Source organism: Parus major, chromosome 1A, assembly GCF_001522545.3.
Source record: "Parus major isolate Abel chromosome 1A, Parus_major1.1, whole genome shotgun sequence".
Lineage (NCBI taxonomy): Eukaryota > Metazoa > Chordata > Aves > Passeriformes > Paridae > Parus > Parus major.
In genome coordinates, this window is record NC_031773.1 from 1,199,736 (window position 1) to 1,217,969 (window position 18,234).

Genomic DNA, 18,234 nt, shown 5'->3' on the forward strand with positions numbered 1-18,234 from the left:
CTAGCCGGGGTGGGTCACCCCTGTCACGCATCGCCACTCGGGCGAGACCACAGAGGTACAACTGCGCTGGGACGGCTCGAGTTACCCGGGACATCTACTCCACCCGGAGTAGAGCACAAGCTCCTGGAAGCGGGAAGGAGAGAGCGAGGTGGGGGGATAAAAATCCTTAGGGTAATTTTTAGTGGTACAGTGGGAATTAAAAACCCGAAAGCGCCCGGCCGACAGCGGCAGTGCCGGGGGTGGGGCTGTTCCGAGGGCGCCGCCGCCGCTCCGGGGCTCGGGGAAGGGACGCGTCCCTCCCGAGCGGTCTCTCGGAGCCGACCTGACCGGAGCCGGGGGACGGCCCCGGGAGGGACATCTCGGTCCCCTCCGGCGGTGGGAGCGGCGGAACCGCGGCTGCGGGATGGAGCAGCGCTCTCGGCCGAGGTGAGCCCGGGGCTGCGGGGGATGCGGGGCTCGGCCGCTCCAAGGCTGGGCGGCTTAGCCCTCGCGTCCCGCTCGGGGAAAGAGGTATTTTTGCGCGGGGGAGGTGAAGATGGAGTGGCCGTGCTGCCGGAGCGGCAGCGGGACCCCGGCAGCGCCGGGCCGGCTCCGTGTGGCCGCCGCCGCTCCGCGGGGCAGCTCTCGGCGCTCCCTCCGGAGGGGCGGCGGCGTTTTGGCCGCGGGGTGCGGAGAGCAGCCCCTCTCGGGTCCCCCGCACCTCTGTGAGGTCTGTGCTGCCCGGGCAGCGGCGAAGGGGCGAGTGAGGGTGGCAGCTCACACGCCGTGCCCGCCTGTGCCGTAGGCTGCCAGGGTTCCGTCCTGCCCCAGGAGCACTGGTGGGACTCTGGCGGGTCCGGGAGGATGGCAGCAGCGGGAGGACGAAGAGGAAGGGGTCAGCTGGGAGGGAGAAAAGCGGAGTTCCGCTCTGCCAGTGGTGACTAACAGGTCTGACTTGGCTGAGAGGGTGGAAAGACCTAAGAACTGGTGAGCGGGGAGGGTGCAGTTGGCTGCCGTGTTCCCGGGCAGACGTGCTCTGGAAAACGTCGGTGTCTGGACAGGGATAAGGTCTGAGGAAGAAAGATGGAGATTCACAATAGAACTGTAGAAGAGGAGGAAGAGGCATTAAAAAAAAAAAAATATAGAACTCTTTTAAGTGTAGTAACCCAAAACTATTAATGCTGCTGGAAGAAGACGAGTTTAGAAGCTTTGGCTAAAAATGAACCATCCTGGTTAAGTGAACATATTGCTTTCTAAAGCGTGAGAAGTTTCTCAGAATAGACTGGATGTTTCTTAACTCTAAAGAAACCGGTATTGAACTATTATCCCACGGGGTTTGTCACAACGGAAGCCAGAGGAGCAAATCTCAAGAAACTCAAATACCCCTGCGTTTGAGTTTTGTAGCAATCCCAGTAGCATCTCGAGTCAGTAGCTCTGTAGGAGGAAGCACTGACTGGTGAGGCACCTGTGAATGCCCTTCTCTTGTTCATGTGCCCTTTTTGGCAGCACACAAATGGCCATTGCCCTTGAGGGAAAGAGTGTATGAAGTTGAGTGAAAAGCAGTCTGCCTGCCAGGTTTAGCTTTTGGTGGGCAATTCAGGGAGCAGCTGTCCCTGTGCCACAAGGTTTCCTGCTCATGGGATTTCTACTGACTTGAGGCATTTGCTCCCTCTATCCAGCGGTGTCTCTAATGAAGTTTTTCCTGTTCAGGGACATCATTGTGCCAAGTTGCCATGCACTGAAGTTCAGTGACACCACAAGGATGCAGCCTCCTGGCTGCCTGCTGTAGAATCTTTCTGTGCCAATATTTGTGTGTGTCTCACTGGCATCTGTGCCACAAGAAAGAACATCCAAACCTTCAGCAGAAGCAGCCTTTTGCTGCTTTTGGTTTAGCAAGGCTGGTGACAGCGGGTTCAGAGGAGCACCAAGGAAGAGCCTGAGGAGGGAGGGAGTGGGGCCACTTCATAGCAGCAATCAGCCATAGCCTTGGCTTTGTCATCAGTAGATACTTTGCACAAGCTGCTTATGAGTAATTCTTCTATCTTTCTTTCATTTCATTTGGTGTCTAGTATATAGAGAAGCCTCTGTACCAGTCAAAGTCACCATAAGAAACCACGCAGACGTGCCTGTTCCCTGCGCAGAGGTGAGACCAGAGGAGCAGGATACCCATGTGCCAGATATGCCTTGCTGTCAGTGCCCTGGGTTCCAAACCACCAAAAGGTTTGGATCAAGTTACAGTATGTGATGGCAGGAGAAACTGGGGACATACCTCTTGTCTTTACTCACAGCCCCCCAGTAAATCTGCATAGCTGTGCTGTTATTCAGCTCCCTAAGGGTTGCGCTTCCCAGATTTGTCAAAAACTTGGACTGTATCTTCTGGCTTTGTGGTTCCTTTCTCTGCTCACATCGTGGTGGGGTGGGGGTGGTGTTTTACTTCTGACCAAATTAACATTTAAACTCCTCAAATTGCTGGGTTGTTCAGGTTACAGAACAGATTAGCAGATCTTTTGGGTGGTGCTTTCACTGTGAAACTGGTGATACGCTATCAACTCACTTCTTGTAACTTTCTTCTTCACTGTCTTTACTGACTTTTACAATTATCTTAAACAGGGGCTGGGAACTCTGCCTGACAGTTTAAATGAGGTCTGGTGGAACTTCAGATTATGGCATTGTGAACCAACCACTCCCCTGTCAGTGAAGGATTAAGTACACTTATGTTTATTTAGATTTTTCTCTTAGGGAAATGTTCTCACTCTTTTTTGTACAATTGCATAACACCTCCTGTCTATGCAAGGTTAATGTCTCCCAATCTGTAATAAGTTCAGCCTTGCAGTTGCACTGTCAGATAGGAAAGTACTTCCTCAATACTCAGGAGGAAACTTGTGAGACAGAAAAACAGCCCCCGAGATCCTTGAAGAAACTTAGATATTGACTTCACTATAATTTCAAATCAGAGGTGATACTTCCTGATTCAGTTCTAAGTGGCCTGCTCCTTGGATAAACAGAGGTCCCCTAAATCCACATGTAGTTGGCTGTTAGACCATCTTTCCTTGTGGTTAGCAGTGATCTGTGAATTAACAGAATTTTGTCACTTCCTGATGAGGTGGAGTTTCTGGCTTCTGTGTTCTCATGGTCTCCTCAGACATGCCACCAAAGAGCAGCTCCTTTTTTAGCCGTGTGCCAGTTATTCTCTTGAGCTGTGAGAGTTAAAACAGTGTTTAGTCTTAAATTTTATACCCCGGCACACAAGAGCCTGCATGGCTTCCTACAGAAATGCAGTAACAGGAAACTACTGTTTGGAAGCTGTTGGTGGCAAGGAGCTGTATCAGTTTCCCAGCTTGCCCACTGCTAGCATCTGTCCTTTTGTCTCTTTGCCCTTTCCAGCAGCTTTACTCAGCCAAATTCTGCCATCCCTTTCATTTTAATTATTGATGAGGGGTTTATGTAGTTGCTTCCTGAAAACTAAAAGCTGTGGGGTACAAAGCTGCTCCTTTCAGTTAAGAAGACCCAAAAGATGGTCTACAAAAAAAAGTGTTGGGAAACTTTTCTTGACAGGGTGCTGGGACTGATTCTCCTGTGTGCTTTTGGGTGGAAGACGAGCTACTGCAGCTTTCTCCCTGTTGTGCAATTCCATCTTTTGTCTTGTCCCACAGCTCAGGGTTTGTCGATTGGTGGTCACCTCTGATTCCTGAAGCCATCCTTCAATAGCTGCTGCTCCCCAGTGTCTCCTGTGCTGGGCTCCAGGGCTATGGTGGTGGGAAGGGAGGAATGTGTTGAGCTGAACAGTGTTGGGGAATTATGCAATTGCCATGAGGAAGTGAGGAGGCCACAGCCCAGCCTGAAGGGGATGGATGAAGGCTCAAAAAAAGAAAATAGGGGGGTGGGCTTCAGGTTACTGCAGGCCTTTTTGAGCTGGGAGGCAGGTTACTGCTCCCACATCACTGGCATGTTGTGCTCTGCAGCAGGGAGGGCTGGTCAGCTGTGCAGCACCTGCTGCTGGGGCTTTGCTGCTTTGTTGTCCTGTCTGACAGGTGCAAGTAAATATTACCTCTCCATTCATGAAATAGGCACAGAAATCTGAGGAAGGCATCAAGCCATAGTGTTTTGTGTTTATGAACCTTTACTTTAGAAACACTCAAGTTCATATGAAATCCTTGCAAGGAGATGTAGGACCTTGCATTTATTTCAACAAGTAGTCTTAAGACTAGCAACAGCATTTCATAATGTTAAGAAAATTAATCTTCCTGGGGCTTTTTGGGTAATCCCAGGTATCCCTGAATAGTGAGGAACACATGCCAGAGGGTCCTCCTGCCCCACACCTTGGTGGCCTGGCCCCAGGGCAGGCAGCTCATACCTGCACAGCTCCCTGGAAGGCTTTGGGAAAGCTGCAGGGCAGAAATTACATTTCTCTGCCTACCCTCTATTTGACTAGAATCACAGAATAAGCTGTGAGAAGGAACACATAAGGATCATTGAGTCCAACCCTTGCCCTGGGACAGGACAACCCAACAATCCCACCCCGTGCCTGAGAGCATTAGCCAAATGCTCCTTGGACTCTCTCAAGCTTGTGCTGTGACCAAATCCCTGGGGAGCCTGTTCAGTGCCCCAGCACCTTCTGGGTGAAGAGCCTCTTACCAAAACCCACCCTAACCCTGCCCTGTACAGTTCCAGCTGTTCCCTTGAGTAGTTCAGCCCTGTGTTCATTTGTGCAGGCAGTCACAATTTCAGTGTTAAAAATCTCTGCACTTGATCAGACAGGTGAATTCTCTATGTGAGTGCCATGTGGAGCATGAACAGTATGGAATTTTGAAAGGATGCATTCAAGGAGGTCACCAGTGATCCTGATATGCCCTATTTGAGCTAAATCCAAATGGGAAGTTCTCATGAAGTGTACAGAAGTGAACAGAACCATGCAGAAGGTTGCATTAGTTCTTGTTGTTCCGTATGTATTGGCAGCAGGCTATTGGGATTCCACATTCCATATGTTTTGGTATTCCTCAATGAACAGGAAACTATAATTTAGGTTGTGTAGGCTGTGTAAAAAGTCAAGGCATTCAAAATGTGGCAAGGACAGTACCTGGTGGAACCTTGGGAAAGGCCCTGTGATTCCCCCTTAGGCTGTGATTGCAGGAATGGCTTCACACAGACAGGCCTGCACCAAAGAAGCAGAGATGCAAACACGAGTCCTGAGCCCATGTCTCTGCTGCAGGCTGTCTCATTCCAAGTGTTTCTAGAGACTGGTCTTGACCACAGCTCTCAACAGCACGTGGTAGCAATTCAGAGTTCCTACTTCTGCTCTTGGCAAACATACTGGACTGGCAAGAGCGAAGGGGTAAAAGCAGAAGGTGCAGTGCAGGGCAATTTTGTTTGTGGTCTTTGGGAGGAAAGAACTTACATGCTTTGCTCTGACAATTTGTGCAGTCTGTAGTTCTAGGAGGATTTTTTCTAATTTGCTCTTGATGAAAGCTTTGCAATCTTGAATTTTCATTGTGCTCAAAAGGAGGAAAATGCCTGTCTACAGCTGCTCTGAAACACAGTAACTGGGAACTGATTTATGTAAACTTCCAGCAGCTTTTTTTTTTTTTATTTCAGTTAAGGATGCCTTAACACCAAATATATTTGCTGGGGATTACACCCACTGGTTATTTCTAAATTGCCTTAGCTCTAGATCCAAGATTAGTACGTTTAATTTTGGTGTACCAAATGTTATTTAAAAGTCTGCCTTGACAATTGTGCTTTGATTCTAGTTTGAAATTTTAAGATTTTTTGTATTTTCCTATGATTTAATGTTTCCATTGGCTCTTAAAGGAGAAGCTTAAAAACAAAAAAATATCTTTGCCTTCTGGGAAAAACAAAAGCAAGGGTGAAACCTGTTGGCAGGTAGGCATGGAATAATGGATTTAACCTTCTTCATGAAGCAGCAGGAAAAAGACTCTGGGTCTTTTCTAATGTTAATCTGGGAAAATATCCTGGAATCAATATCAAGGACCATATTTAACAAAGCATTTAAACCTGGTGTTTCACGTGACCTGTGTAGAAATGCCTTAAGCTTGTCTTACATCACCTGGAGTGGGTTGCAGCCCTGTTTGCCTCTGGAAACTCTGGGATGGATGGTTTGTGCCTTGCCTGAGCCAACAGCACGTTGCTAGAGCTGTGGGTAACCAACAATTTGGGCTGAAACAGGATGGGGCTCTGGCAGCATGTGAGAGCTGCTTTGTGCCTGTTGGGATTGCTGCTGGGATGTGGCACACGGTTGGGCGCAGCAAGTGCCACAAGAAAGAGACTTATTTAAAAAAACAAACAAGTTTATTCCTTGCTCTGTGTGCCACAGGAAAAGCACTCAACAGGTCTGGCCCTGTGAGAAGGGCAGCCTGGGTTTGGTGAGGGAGGACCTGGCTCTTGTCTCTGGTTGCTGTGATACCTCTTTGCTCTCAAGTCATCTCTGTTGTTCCAGCAAAGTCTTAAAGCGCCTCTTTCTGACAGGGCCAGGAAACTTATTAATGTTTGCTTTGCCTTTTAGGCAGTCACAAAGTACCTGCTAAGGTAAAAACAGGAGCGAATTTCAAGCAAACACAGCTGCGTGTTTGCATTGGTGTGGCAGTCATTCCTGTGCCTGTGGTCATTCCTCTTCCTTTGTTTCCTCCATCGAAAGTGCTGGACGGAACCTCAGGGGTGCAACACCATCAGCTGTTGTGTAGCTTCAGATGAGACTTCATCAGACATGATGGGAAGAAATGGAGCTTTTACTTCAGAGGTGTTTGCAGTGCCCCAGAGGACCCTGTGCTTTCCCTGCTGCTTTCACCATTGTTGCTGAAACAGCTGTTGGAACCTGCTGCACCTATTTACTGCTTGAGATGCTTCTATATTTCTCTCCTGTTAAGCAGTGGAGTGTCTTTGAAAAAAAGCAAATCATTGCTATTTCCCTGCTGTTTGTGAGGGAGAAGTGCTGAGGGAGCAGTAGTGCTCCTAACTACTATCCCTCACAGCTGTGCTTCAGTCCATCTGTTCTGTGGAAACCAAACCCTCAGGAGGGCTTCATATTTATTTTGTAGGCCAAATTTTCTGCCTTGCATTACTGAGGTAATCACCTCCTTTGTTGGCAACTTCTCCTTAGGCTGGTTTAGTTGCAACACAAAGCTTTGCTTTCTGAGAAGTCTTCAGAGAGGTGTGTGGCAGTGCTGGGATGTCCCTATCTTCCTGTTTAACTGGTAGAGAGCCCTTTGGTACATGCTAGTGAGATGCTTGGGATAAGCTCTTGACAGGTTTAAGCAAATAATAAAATATGGGATGGGAAGCTGTCAAAAAATTGTTGGCAAGTCCTTTGCATTCAAGTCAGTAAATGATGACATGGCACTTAGAATCATTCATCTTCCTTCTTTTAAGAATTTCTAAAAAATTGGACGGGTAGCTTTTGGAAATCAGTGTTACCACAAAGGGAAGGAAAAAAAGATATGACTCATTCAGGAAGTCAGTAACCCTCACCACCTAATTTCTTCTAAAATCAGTTTTGTTTGCACTAGGTACTGAAGAACAGCTCACCAGCTGGTAATCCAACATGCAAATCCAAGTTTCACCCTTACAGGAACTAAAAAAACCCCTAGGGAGTTGGCTGCATTTAAACATTGCAAAGTACTCTGTATGAGGCAGAACTGGCAGGGTTTGAGGAGCCAGGGGCTGCAGGGCTCACCTGTGTGGAAAGGGGCTGTGATTCCAGCTGGTTCCAACCAGCTCCAAACTAGGCAAACCTAGCCCATTGCACACCAAAACTGCAGCTGGTCAGATCAGCATACTCTGCCACTGCTTGAACATTTTTAAGAAAGCATGGAAGCTGCTAGGTGTTGGAAAGGTAGAATCAGAAAGAAATTATAAATATGACTCTTTAGCCAGAAAGGCTAAGGAAGAAATACAAATGAAAGTACGGTTTGAATAATTCAAAGAAACCAGTCTGGCATGCCTGAACACGTTTTTTCTCCCAATAAAACGAAGCTGAGACCCCTCTCCCCAGCCTTATAAGGAAAGGTCTGAAGGACCCTGAGATAACTAAAAATATGCAACATCAGTGATTTCTATAGGGCGCACACAAATGTTACTGCATTAGTATACTTAGATTGGTTAGTGAAGGAATAGAATATTCAATGTATAGATTATATAAGCAATTGTAAAGGAGAGCTCTCTCTCTTGCTTCCCTCTTTTTCCTGCTCTTTCTGCGCTCTTCTTCTTCCTCTTTTTCTGGCTCTCTCACTTCTGTTCTGTTACTCTCTTTCTTAGCTATCTCAAGTCCTAAAATCATGTATTCAACTTCTACCCCCTTTTGTATTGTTCCCTCTGAGCCTGCTTTGAGCTTCATCTGCTGGCTCCTAGCAGGGCTCTCTCACCCACACCCTGAAATAAACTACTAACATCTAACTCGACTGTAGAGGTCTCTGCCGTGTCCTGGACTGTCCGCGCCCTGAAGTTTCTCTTACAGCTAGGGACAGGACGGTGGGGTCTTGCTGTTTGTTGCAGCTGTAAGAATAGAAAGTGTGTGTTACCCTTTCAGAGTCCCAAGAAAAGCAGAGGGTCTGGAGGGAAGGGCAGCTAACCAGGAGGTGGCTGCTCCCAGGGCTGCTAGCTAGGTGATGTGTCAGGTAGTGTAGAAACACTCCAAAGTGGCCAGTCTGAGAGGCTGGAGATGTCTTGGAAAAGTCATAGAAAACAATAAGGCTTTTGTTCAACAGAGGTGGAAAGAAAATGAGAAAAAAAATTCCCAGTAGAGAGTTTTCCTCTTGTTTTCAACTGAAGTGTGATTAGTCTGTATGGATGCTAAATGCAAAAAAGCAAGCAGGAAGCACAGTGTCTGTGGAAAACCAAGTCACGTAACTTTCTCAGACTGGCCTGAGAAGTGTGGCCAAGGAAATCATAAAACAATCCTTGGAGACAGAAGACAGCCTTGCAGGTGTTGTTTGTCAATTTCTTGTTTCCTTGCAAGAGAAGGTCGAGGGATGGTGTACACAACTGACCAATGATGGTGATGTGTTGGTTTACTGACCAATAAGAGTTTTACCTTTCCAGACCTTCTTGGACTTGTCTATAAAAGACGATCTGGAATATTAAAACTCACTCTTTTGTGCAACCAGAAGAGAGTCTGTGTTGTTACTTTGGCCATTCCCAATACAGTGTGACAAATCTGAAATGGAAAATTCTATTACCAAGCTGACCCATAGCTCTCTTTAGGAGGCATAATATAGTTCTGTTCGATTATGCACATTTCTGGTTTGTCTAACAGAACTTCTGTTTTTACTGCTGGTTTATATTGATTTTATTTCTTTTAAATTATACAAACTTTTACCCAAAGATAAACAGGGATTAAAGTAAAGGAGACACTAAAACGTTCTGCATCTTTCTGACAACTTTTTATCTTTTTCTTCAAAAAATATATTCCTTGTGAAATATTTCTGGGTTTTTAACTTTATTAAGAGCCAGACACTTCTGAGAAAAGCACTGTCACACTGATGACAGTGCCCTTCAATTAAACTGTGCTTTTATACAGCTTCCTTCATGCCATGTCTCCTCTCCTTGGACTCATGAAGGTTAGCTGGTACATGGGTGCTGTACCTCAAGGGGAAAGCTAAGGTTGGGGCAGGAGATGCAGAACTCGCCAGTGCAGGAGAAGAGGAGCATGGAAGGCTCAGGAAAGCAATCCTGGATCCAGTCTCCTGGGAAGTAACTGAAGGATGATTATTTTCTCTGTGCTGCCTAGGAGCTCTTGTGCTGGGGGCATCCAGGACACACAATAAGGAGAAATGCTCTGTAGGGCTCTTTTCCCCCCTTGTTACTCTCCTTGTTTTATCTCCCTCCTCCCAAAATGGGGAGTCTGAGATGGCTGAAGTACAAAGGAGATTCCTGTGGGAAATTTCTGTTCCTTGTTTTAACTGATACATACTGGGGACTGAGCTCTGCCTAGGGGCTGGTGTGTCTTCAGCAGGAGAGAAGAGGGGGGGAAGCAAAGCTCTCTCCAAGCTCTGTTTGGAGATGCCATTTATGAACATCGTCCCATTAGTCTTTTACATGTACTTCAGATTTATCTCTCTCAAGAGATTGTGACCATTCCCTTGTTCACTTGGCTCATGATCTCTTGTTTTGCTTTATAATCATTCCTGATATTCAGATGAACAGGCAGAGTCCAGAAGAGAGAACTGCAGAAGGCAGTCACTCAGCTGCACCCTGCCATTACAGCCCAAGCTGAGATCTTGACATTTAAATTTGTGTATCATGATGAAGCAAAACACCATCCTGTAATATACTGGCAGAGGTATGAGAAGTATAACACATGCTTCAAAATGGCATCTATAACCAGGGGGAAAATGAAGTAGGCACATGAGGTCTGGCAAGTTAAAGTCTGAGACTATAGAAAACACTGTTTGAAAACAATTTCCAAAAGATAGTAAAGCTAGCAATATTATTAATTTTTTTTTTTTTTTTCAAGTTGCAGAAGGAACATGAAGCCTGCTACAGAGACAGAAGATCGTTAGGAAATGAGATTGGGAGTTCAGAGGTCACTTTGAAACAACCCAGAATTAATATCTGCATCTGGCTACAGGTAAGAAGAACTTGGGGATGCTGGGCCCTGCTGTTTGTGAACAGAGAAGGGTTGGTGGGAGATGTGGTGGTTGGAGTCTGTCTTGGGCATAGTGGTCTTGAAAGGAGAGTTTTCTATTCTCCATTTTCCATTCAAGTATGGAATGGAGTCACAAAACTTCTACCTTGGACTTCCAGATTTTGGCCTGTTCAGGGTGCTGGTTGAGGCAGTCCCTTGGGAAGCAGTACTGAGGGGCAAGGGGTGCAGGAAGGCTGGACGTTCTCCAAGAACATCTGAAAAGCACAGGAACAGGCCAGCCCAATGTGCCATAAGACAAGCCAGCAGGGAAGAAAGCTGGCCTGGGTGAACAGGGAGCTTCTGATTGAACTCAAGGGGAAAAAAAGCAATAAAAAAATTACCAGCTTTGGAAGTAGGGGTAAGTGGCTCAGGAGAATTACAAGGCTGTCATTAAGTTATGCAGGGAGAAAGTCAGAAAGGCCAAGGGCCCAGCTAGAATTTAATCTGTCAAATGCCACAAGAGATAACAAAATTTTTTTTCTGAATACATTAATAACATAGAGCCAAGGAGACTCTCCGTCCTTTATTGCATGTGAGGGGAAACATTGCCACCAAGGATGAGGGAAAGGCTGAGGTACTTGATGCCTTCATTCTTTCAGTCTTTAAATGAAAGACTAGTTATTATCAGGGTGTCAAGCCCCCTAAGCCAGAAGAAAGGGACAGGATGGCCCCCTTGTAATCCAGGAGGAGACAGTGACCTGCTGCTCCACTTAAAATTGCACCATCTGTGGCACCAGGTGGGATCCACTCAAAGGGACTGAGGGAGAGGGTGGACGAGCTGCTCTCCATCATTTACTGGCACCCCTGGTGAACTACAGGAGCTCAGGACCTCTGAACAATGAACCAATAAGATTCCACAGAAGCCATTTATTGTTTATATTACACATCTATTTATACATTCTAAAACTACTGTTCACACAATCATGCATCTTTTCATTGGTGCCCATATCCTCACACTCTGCACACACCCCTTGGGGCACAGGATTGGTTATTGGTCCAGGTGTTCAGCCATCCTCTGTTATCTCTTGTGGTCCTGCTTTCTTGTTTTTCAGCCTCTTCTTTCTTATTTTTAGAATAGCTTATGTCTCAGCAACCTTGAGAAATTCTATAGGGTCTGATAATAAACTCTAAATACGGCCTGGCTGGAGCACATCATGGCCCAAGCTGTTCAGATGCATTACTACAGTGAACTGGGGAAGTCCCAGAAGACTGAGGGTTAGCCAGTGTAACACTCATCTACAAGAAGGCTGAAAGGAGGATCTGAAGAGCCACAAGCCCATGAGCCTGACCTTGATACCAAGGCAGGCTGTGGAACAGATGATACTGAGCATGACCAGACAGGGGGCCTGGCCCAGCCAACACACATTCATGAGAGTCAGGTCCTGTTTAACAAACCCGATCCCACAAATTTCTGACTGTCCAAGTGTAACAGAATTACTGACCATTTTCCCTTCCTCTTGGGTTGCTGTTTATTGTATTCAGGGAAGGTGATTGAAACGTAATGATGTTGCCATGTCTGGCTACCTGATTTTCTGTTTGGGGTCATTTCTTAAGTCCATCATTGATATTCTCTGTTGCAAATAACAGAGCCTGTAGATATTTTTTTCTGGACAGCTTCAGTGAGATGCCATCATATCTATGGTTGCTTTGTGTACAGTGATCTGGGAATCAGCAACTATCAAAGCTGCCATATCATTTCTTCCCACAATCTGTTTACTTTTTGTTGTAGAAACTTGCTAATCTCATTCTCTGACTCTTTGCTGTGGCTTTCTTTTAATGCATCTTATCCCACAGAGTGTCTATCCATCATTTCATTACAGCTATGCAAGAGGGTGTTTATACTGCTTTCATTTCAGGAGAAAACTTAGTTCTAAACCTATTGTTAGTGAACTAGATACTGCAGGGTTCATTCTGGAAAGGTGAAGTTGTGATAAATACAGAAGATGTAGTTAAGAGACACATGCCTTAAATGTCCTATGCCTTCAGCTGCAGTATTTTATTGATTTGATATACTACATTTACAATATTTGCTCTCCTCTTACCTCAAATTTTCACACATGCTTGGTCTGCCATCTTCTCAGAATTCAAGAGGAAGGAGCTCTAAAGTTGTTGGTAAAATGCTAAAAACTAATTCCCCTAAATACTAGGGGAATTTGCTGGTGGATACATGCCTGTTGGGCACCTTGGTGTCTCTATGCCTATAAAGTCACATACTGAATGCTGCTATTGTTGAATCTCACCTCTTCTACTTTCATTAGTAATGTAAATCTGGAGAAAATTAGGATCTTCAGCTGTTTTTTGGTGGGTCCCCAAAGTACTCTATCAGGCTGCTTGTGATTGGTGATATTTATTGTTCCAGACTCTTAGCAGCTACCTAGGTATGCAGCAGTACTTTGCTGGACCTTTTCCCCTCCTGTTTTTTGTTACCGAATTTGTAGCAAATTTACAAACAGCTCCTTAGGTGTTTTGCACTTCCTATGTCCACACAGTTGCTTGAAAGGACATCACTAATCTCAAAGGTATTTGGTTTGTTCCACTGAAGACAATAGGGGCTGGTGCAAACACATTTTCCAAGGCTAACTAGAGCTGTGTTGCTGCATTTGTGCTGGATGTACATTCAAACATAGCTTTTACAGTTATATAAAAGTGTATATATATATAAAAATATATTTATTTGTGGTTATATATATATAGTTATATACTACCATAAAGTAGTTGAAGTCTTGATAAAAATACACAACAATGACAAGAGTAATAAAACAAAGAAAGAAGTGAAGCTTCTTTCTGAACTATACCATGGTGTACTTTCATTTAGCCCATGAAGCCTGGAAGTTCATGACAAATTCTGGCTGATCTCTACCAGATCTCCAGCCAGCCCCAGGCTCAACTCTTCCAGTGCTGGGTCCCTTGCTGCAAAAGCTGCCACTCTCTGCTTTGCTACCCCAACAGTACTTTTCTTAAATCCAGAAGGATATTTTTTGTGACCAGAACTGCATGAATGAAAGTTGGCTTGACCACAAGAGGGCACAGCTATTACTTGAAAATGTTGGGATCAACCAAAGCATCTTTCCCAGCTTAAGATGCAAAACCATCCCTAGCCAGTTTCTCTACATGTTCTGAGGTGCAACAAAAATTACATTGCAAATCCATTTTAGTTAATAGTATATTACGTATCTAAAGATACACGTGTATTTGCTAATAGTTAGATCATCTCTTTGCACCTTCTTTCCTGTAATTTTCTTTCTAATTTGCAGGCCTATTCAGCTTCATAGGTGAAATTTCCTAATTACATAGGTATAAGTTGTATCAATTAAATCCTATAAGGGAAACAATAGTGAAGTTCTTATTGACATCCTCCATTTGTATTCTGTTTTTGAAGCAACACTTGCACTTCTGCGATATGGACAACCATAGTTTTCCTGTAATCATCTGATCACTTCTGGCTATAACATTTCTTTGTATAGTAAGATTTAGGCCTGGAATTTTTGAGACCTTCTGCAGAACTCATGCTCTGAGAATTACACAGTTCTAATGTAATTATGTAGGAACAATCCTAATTGTTTTCAGTGCAAAGTGAGAATGTAACATTTCATTCTCTGACATCACTAAATTCATGCCCTTAAAAATTTTTTACAATTAATTTCTTCCTTTTGTTATCGCTATTTGAACTGTCGTGTAGACAATACAATGTTTTATAATATCACTCAATAATGAATATTTTTTCTCATGAGGAATGATTTCCCAGGTTTCAGGGACTTTTGAATATCTGCTATTACAATTTGAAAGGTTAAGGATTGCAGGAATGCAGGATGCTTTTTTTGCTTCAAATTAGTTTGCTTCATGCACAATTCATGTTGTACCATCAGTCAATCATTCAATTATCATCTAGTTTGGGCTGTTGCCCTTTTTTGCTGTACGTGATTTTGCTACCAAGGAAATATGAGTGAAGATAGTCATGTAGGGCAGGAAAGCACTTTGCTCAGGGCAGGGCGCACTAAAAGTAGGCGTGAGCATGTGCTCATCTAGCAGCAGCAGACTGGTGGCAGTGCTTGCACGGTGGAGTTAAGAGATCATCTGTGGTAGCAGCCCTGCGTCTCCTTCCTTTGTTTTATCCCTTTTGGTTTTGGAACAAGGGATCCTTGATGATATTTCAATAACAGGGTTTAAATTGTACAGAGAAGCGTCTCTGAATATTTTGCAGGTTTTTTTGGGCACATTTTTGTTTGCATATTTCAAGCCCTATATTGCTTAACGTGGCTTTTAAATTAATAACCAAGGCCACGAAAATGAAAGGCAGCATTTTCATGGAAAGCACCAGGGCAGAAAAGGCCTGGTGTCCTCGGGACCACAAGGTGACCAGGAGACAGCGGATGTGCCCACAGCCAGTGGAACATAGCCTGCAAGGTCATGGGGCATGATCCTTGCCCACCACCCAGGTGAGTGGTGATGAGACACAGCTGGAGGGCTGATTCTGGAATCCCAGGATGAGGGAGGCGTGTCCGTACTGGAGCAAGTCCGGCAAAGGGCCACTGAGGTGAGAAGGGGACTGCAGCGCACGGTGCATGAGGAGAGGCTGGGAGAGCTCTGCTGGCTTTTCTTGGACTAGAGCAGGCTGGGCTGTGTGGTCAGGGTGTGCAAACACCTGACTGAAGGTGGGTGGGTAAAGGACACAAGCGACTCTGTTCAATGCAGCAATGGCAGGAGACCCAATGGGCACAAATTGAACCGTGGCAAGTTAGAATGAAAGGAATGGTGGTGAAACACTGGATCTGGTAGCCCAGAGCGGTTGTGGTGGAGTCCCTGTGCTGGTACAAGAGTTGTCCTGAGTCTGTCCATGGTGCTGCTGTGCATGGAGGGATTTGGGGAGAGGAGGGGGGTCTGGGATGCTACAGAGCAAAATTTGTTTCAGGCAGCTGAGGAGGAACTGTGGTAAACTCTAAATTTTGTGGCTGTACTGATAAAGGAGGGATTTATGACTGTACCAGCGTGTCTCATGCAAGGGAAGGTCTGCCACCCTTGATCACAGGGACAAGGGGGGAACTGTCATAGGATGAGGGATACCTGAATGTGGCAAAGTCCTTCAATGAGGTCCCTGGCATATGAGGGAGTATGCCCTAGTGAACGAGTGAAGTATTAGGTAAGAGAGTGTATTTCCAAGGGGGTGTTCTATACTTAGGGCTTGGGGTGGGAGCAGGCAGCTCTATGGAAGGATCAGCTCAGTTATTGTGACAGCCCCAGGAGCAGGGTGAGTGCTGGGAATTCTTAGCAAAGGAGGAAAAAAACCCCAATCCATTTACCTACCACTCTAAAGCTTAAAGGATAGTAACAGTGAGGTTTCAATTTCCTTCTCTTTATTTAAATTACTTTTTAACTAACTGGTTTGTTCACAGTGCATCTGTGTGACCTTTGCATCAGCTACTGACTAGATAAATGGCGTTGCATCACCCCCTTCTATTTTACCCTTGTGTTTCGACTGCATGTACTCACTGTTCCTTTTCAGAAGAAGGGGGTGCCAAACCATAGAGTTGCTGGCATCCTCACAGACTTTAATTTCTTAAACATTTTTTCAGCTGGACAGGGAATTCTGTGGCATCTTGAAAAAGATGGGACAGGTGAGTTTTCTGCATTCTCTTCAGCACTGGCTCTGTTCTACCAAATCTGTCCCCCTTTGCCTTCCACAGCTTAAGAAATTATTACGGGGTTAACCCCGCTGTGATGTGGAGGGTGTGGATTGTAAAGGGTTTGTAAAAAGTGAGGTGAGCAGGGTTTTGCTGCCCGTAGCACTGGCAGCACATGCTGGCATTTCTGTGCGGGAGGAGAAAACCTTCTGGGGATCCAGAGCTGGTCATTTGTGTATCAACTGCCTCTCCTCTGTCCTCAAGTCCCAGTGCCTCTAACAAGCCTTTTACTGGCACATGAGAAGTGCCATATGTGACTGAGGCTCAGTAATCATGGGAGAAGTGACAAATGGGATTGTGCCAGCTGGGTTTTCTGTCTTGTTCCCTGCTTGTTTGCTTTCCTCCTGCCAGAGCTTTTTGCACATCTGTCTCATGTTCAGAAAGACAGGAAGTCCTAGAGATTAACAGAAGAGGTCTCTAATAGAGTTTGCCGAGTTTCTTGTGCACCACTGTGAAGGTGGGACACACGCATGAAGGAAGGCTCATACTCTGCTGCCTCATCTGTCAGGTTTTTTTCTTTCCTTTCCTCCAGGCTGTCATAGGAGAGCAAGCTATGGCTGGAGAGAGAATGCTCAGGATGCCCAGCTGCCTCCTAAAGCCCACCAGGGTCATGCTGAGCCACAAGCCCTGGGCCCTGTTTATCCTCATCTTTGTGTTTGTATCCTTTGCCTACCACAAGTTGTATTCGAATATCTGGGAGGACCCAAAGAGCAGAGGCCCCCCCTATGGCTCGTCTGCTGAAATCAGCTGTGCTCACTATGTGCCTTCTTCCCTCAACATTGCTGGTGGGCCCTCTCCTTCTACAGGAAGTGTGTTTTTTGTGGAGACCTCAGAGCAAACTACCCCAAGTTACCTGTTCTCATGCTCTGTGGAGTCAGCGGCCAGGGCACACCCTGCATCAAGAGTCGTGGTGCTCATGAAAGGCTTGGCCAAAGAGAATGTCTCCTTACCCAAGCACTGGGCTTTCTCCTTGCTGAGCTGCTTCCCCAACGTGGAAATCCAGCCCCTGGACTTGACAGACCTCTTTTCTGGAACACCTCTAAAAAGGTGGTACATGTGGCCTCTACGCCACTGGGAGCCTCATTTTTTACCTGTCCTCTCTGATGCCTGCAGGATTGTCCTCATGTGGAAATTTGGTGGCATCTACCTGGATACAGATTTCATTGTGCTTAAGGACTTACAGAACCTCACCGATGCACTCGGGATTCAGGATGACGTTGAACTGAATGGGGCCTTTCTGTCCTTTAAGCCCAAACACAAGTTCATGGAGCTTTGCATGCAGGATTTTGTGCAGAATTACAATGGCTGGGTCTGGGGCCACCAGGGCCCAAAGCTCCTAACTCGTGTCTTCAAGAAGTGGTGCTCCATCCAGACTATCAAGAGCATGAGCTGCAAAGGTGTGAGTGCTCTTGCCCCAGAAGTTGTTTATCCCATTCCCTGGCAGGACTGGAAGAAATTGTTTGAGCCAGTCAGTGCCTTGGAGCTTCGCAAACTCCTGAAGAACACCTATGCAGTTCACGTATGGAACAAACTGAGCCACGGGACCAAGTTAGAGATCCCCTCCCAGGCTCTGCTGGCTCAGCTCTATTCCCAGTTCTGCCCTGCCACCTACACAAAGATGAAACAGGACTCTGAAGAGTTGTCAAGGCGTGCTGTGTGACCTGAGGGCCCTTGGCTGCAGAGATGTTCACCGGACTGAAGGGAACCGAGTGCCTTTGACATTCTCCAGAGTTGGTGTCTAGATCCCAGAGCAGGTGTTCTGCATGACAGCTCTGTGGTTTTGTACCATTTCTGATCTCTGCCTCCAATCCTTTGAGTTTCAAATTTAGAGCAGAACCTGAGTTCAGCCTCTCTTGCTGTCCCTCAGGAGACCTCTTGCTGCAAGGGAGGTTGAACTTGTTCTTCAGCATCCCTCCACTGGTCCTCTCCTGGTTTTCTCCA

The 18,234-nt window shown here is 45.9% G+C and overlaps 1 protein-coding gene across 12 annotated transcripts; it reads left to right on the top strand.

The window, feature by feature from the left end:
• On the top strand, window positions 1–18,228 carry LOC107205156 (lactosylceramide 4-alpha-galactosyltransferase-like). Of its 12 annotated transcripts, none has more exons than XM_015629396.2 (5): window positions 1–148; window positions 2,049–2,122; window positions 10,445–10,558; window positions 16,186–16,227; window positions 16,826–18,228. In XM_015629396.2, the coding sequence occupies exons 4-5, from the start codon at window positions 16,219–16,221 to the stop codon at window positions 17,951–17,953; spliced, it is 1,137 nt and encodes a 378-aa protein (XP_015484882.2). In that variant the 5' UTR covers window positions 1–148; window positions 2,049–2,122; window positions 10,445–10,558; window positions 16,186–16,218; the 3' UTR covers window positions 17,954–18,228. The 12 variants fall into 12 exon arrangements, with proteins under 12 accessions (XP_015484882.2, XP_015484883.2, XP_015484885.1 ...); XM_015629397.2 differs by having other exon boundaries at window positions 10,451–10,558; XM_033514608.1 differs by lacking the exon at window positions 1–148 and adding an exon at window positions 216–426 and having other exon boundaries at window positions 14,893–16,227.
• The last annotated feature ends 6 nt before the right edge of the window (window positions 18,229–18,234 follow it).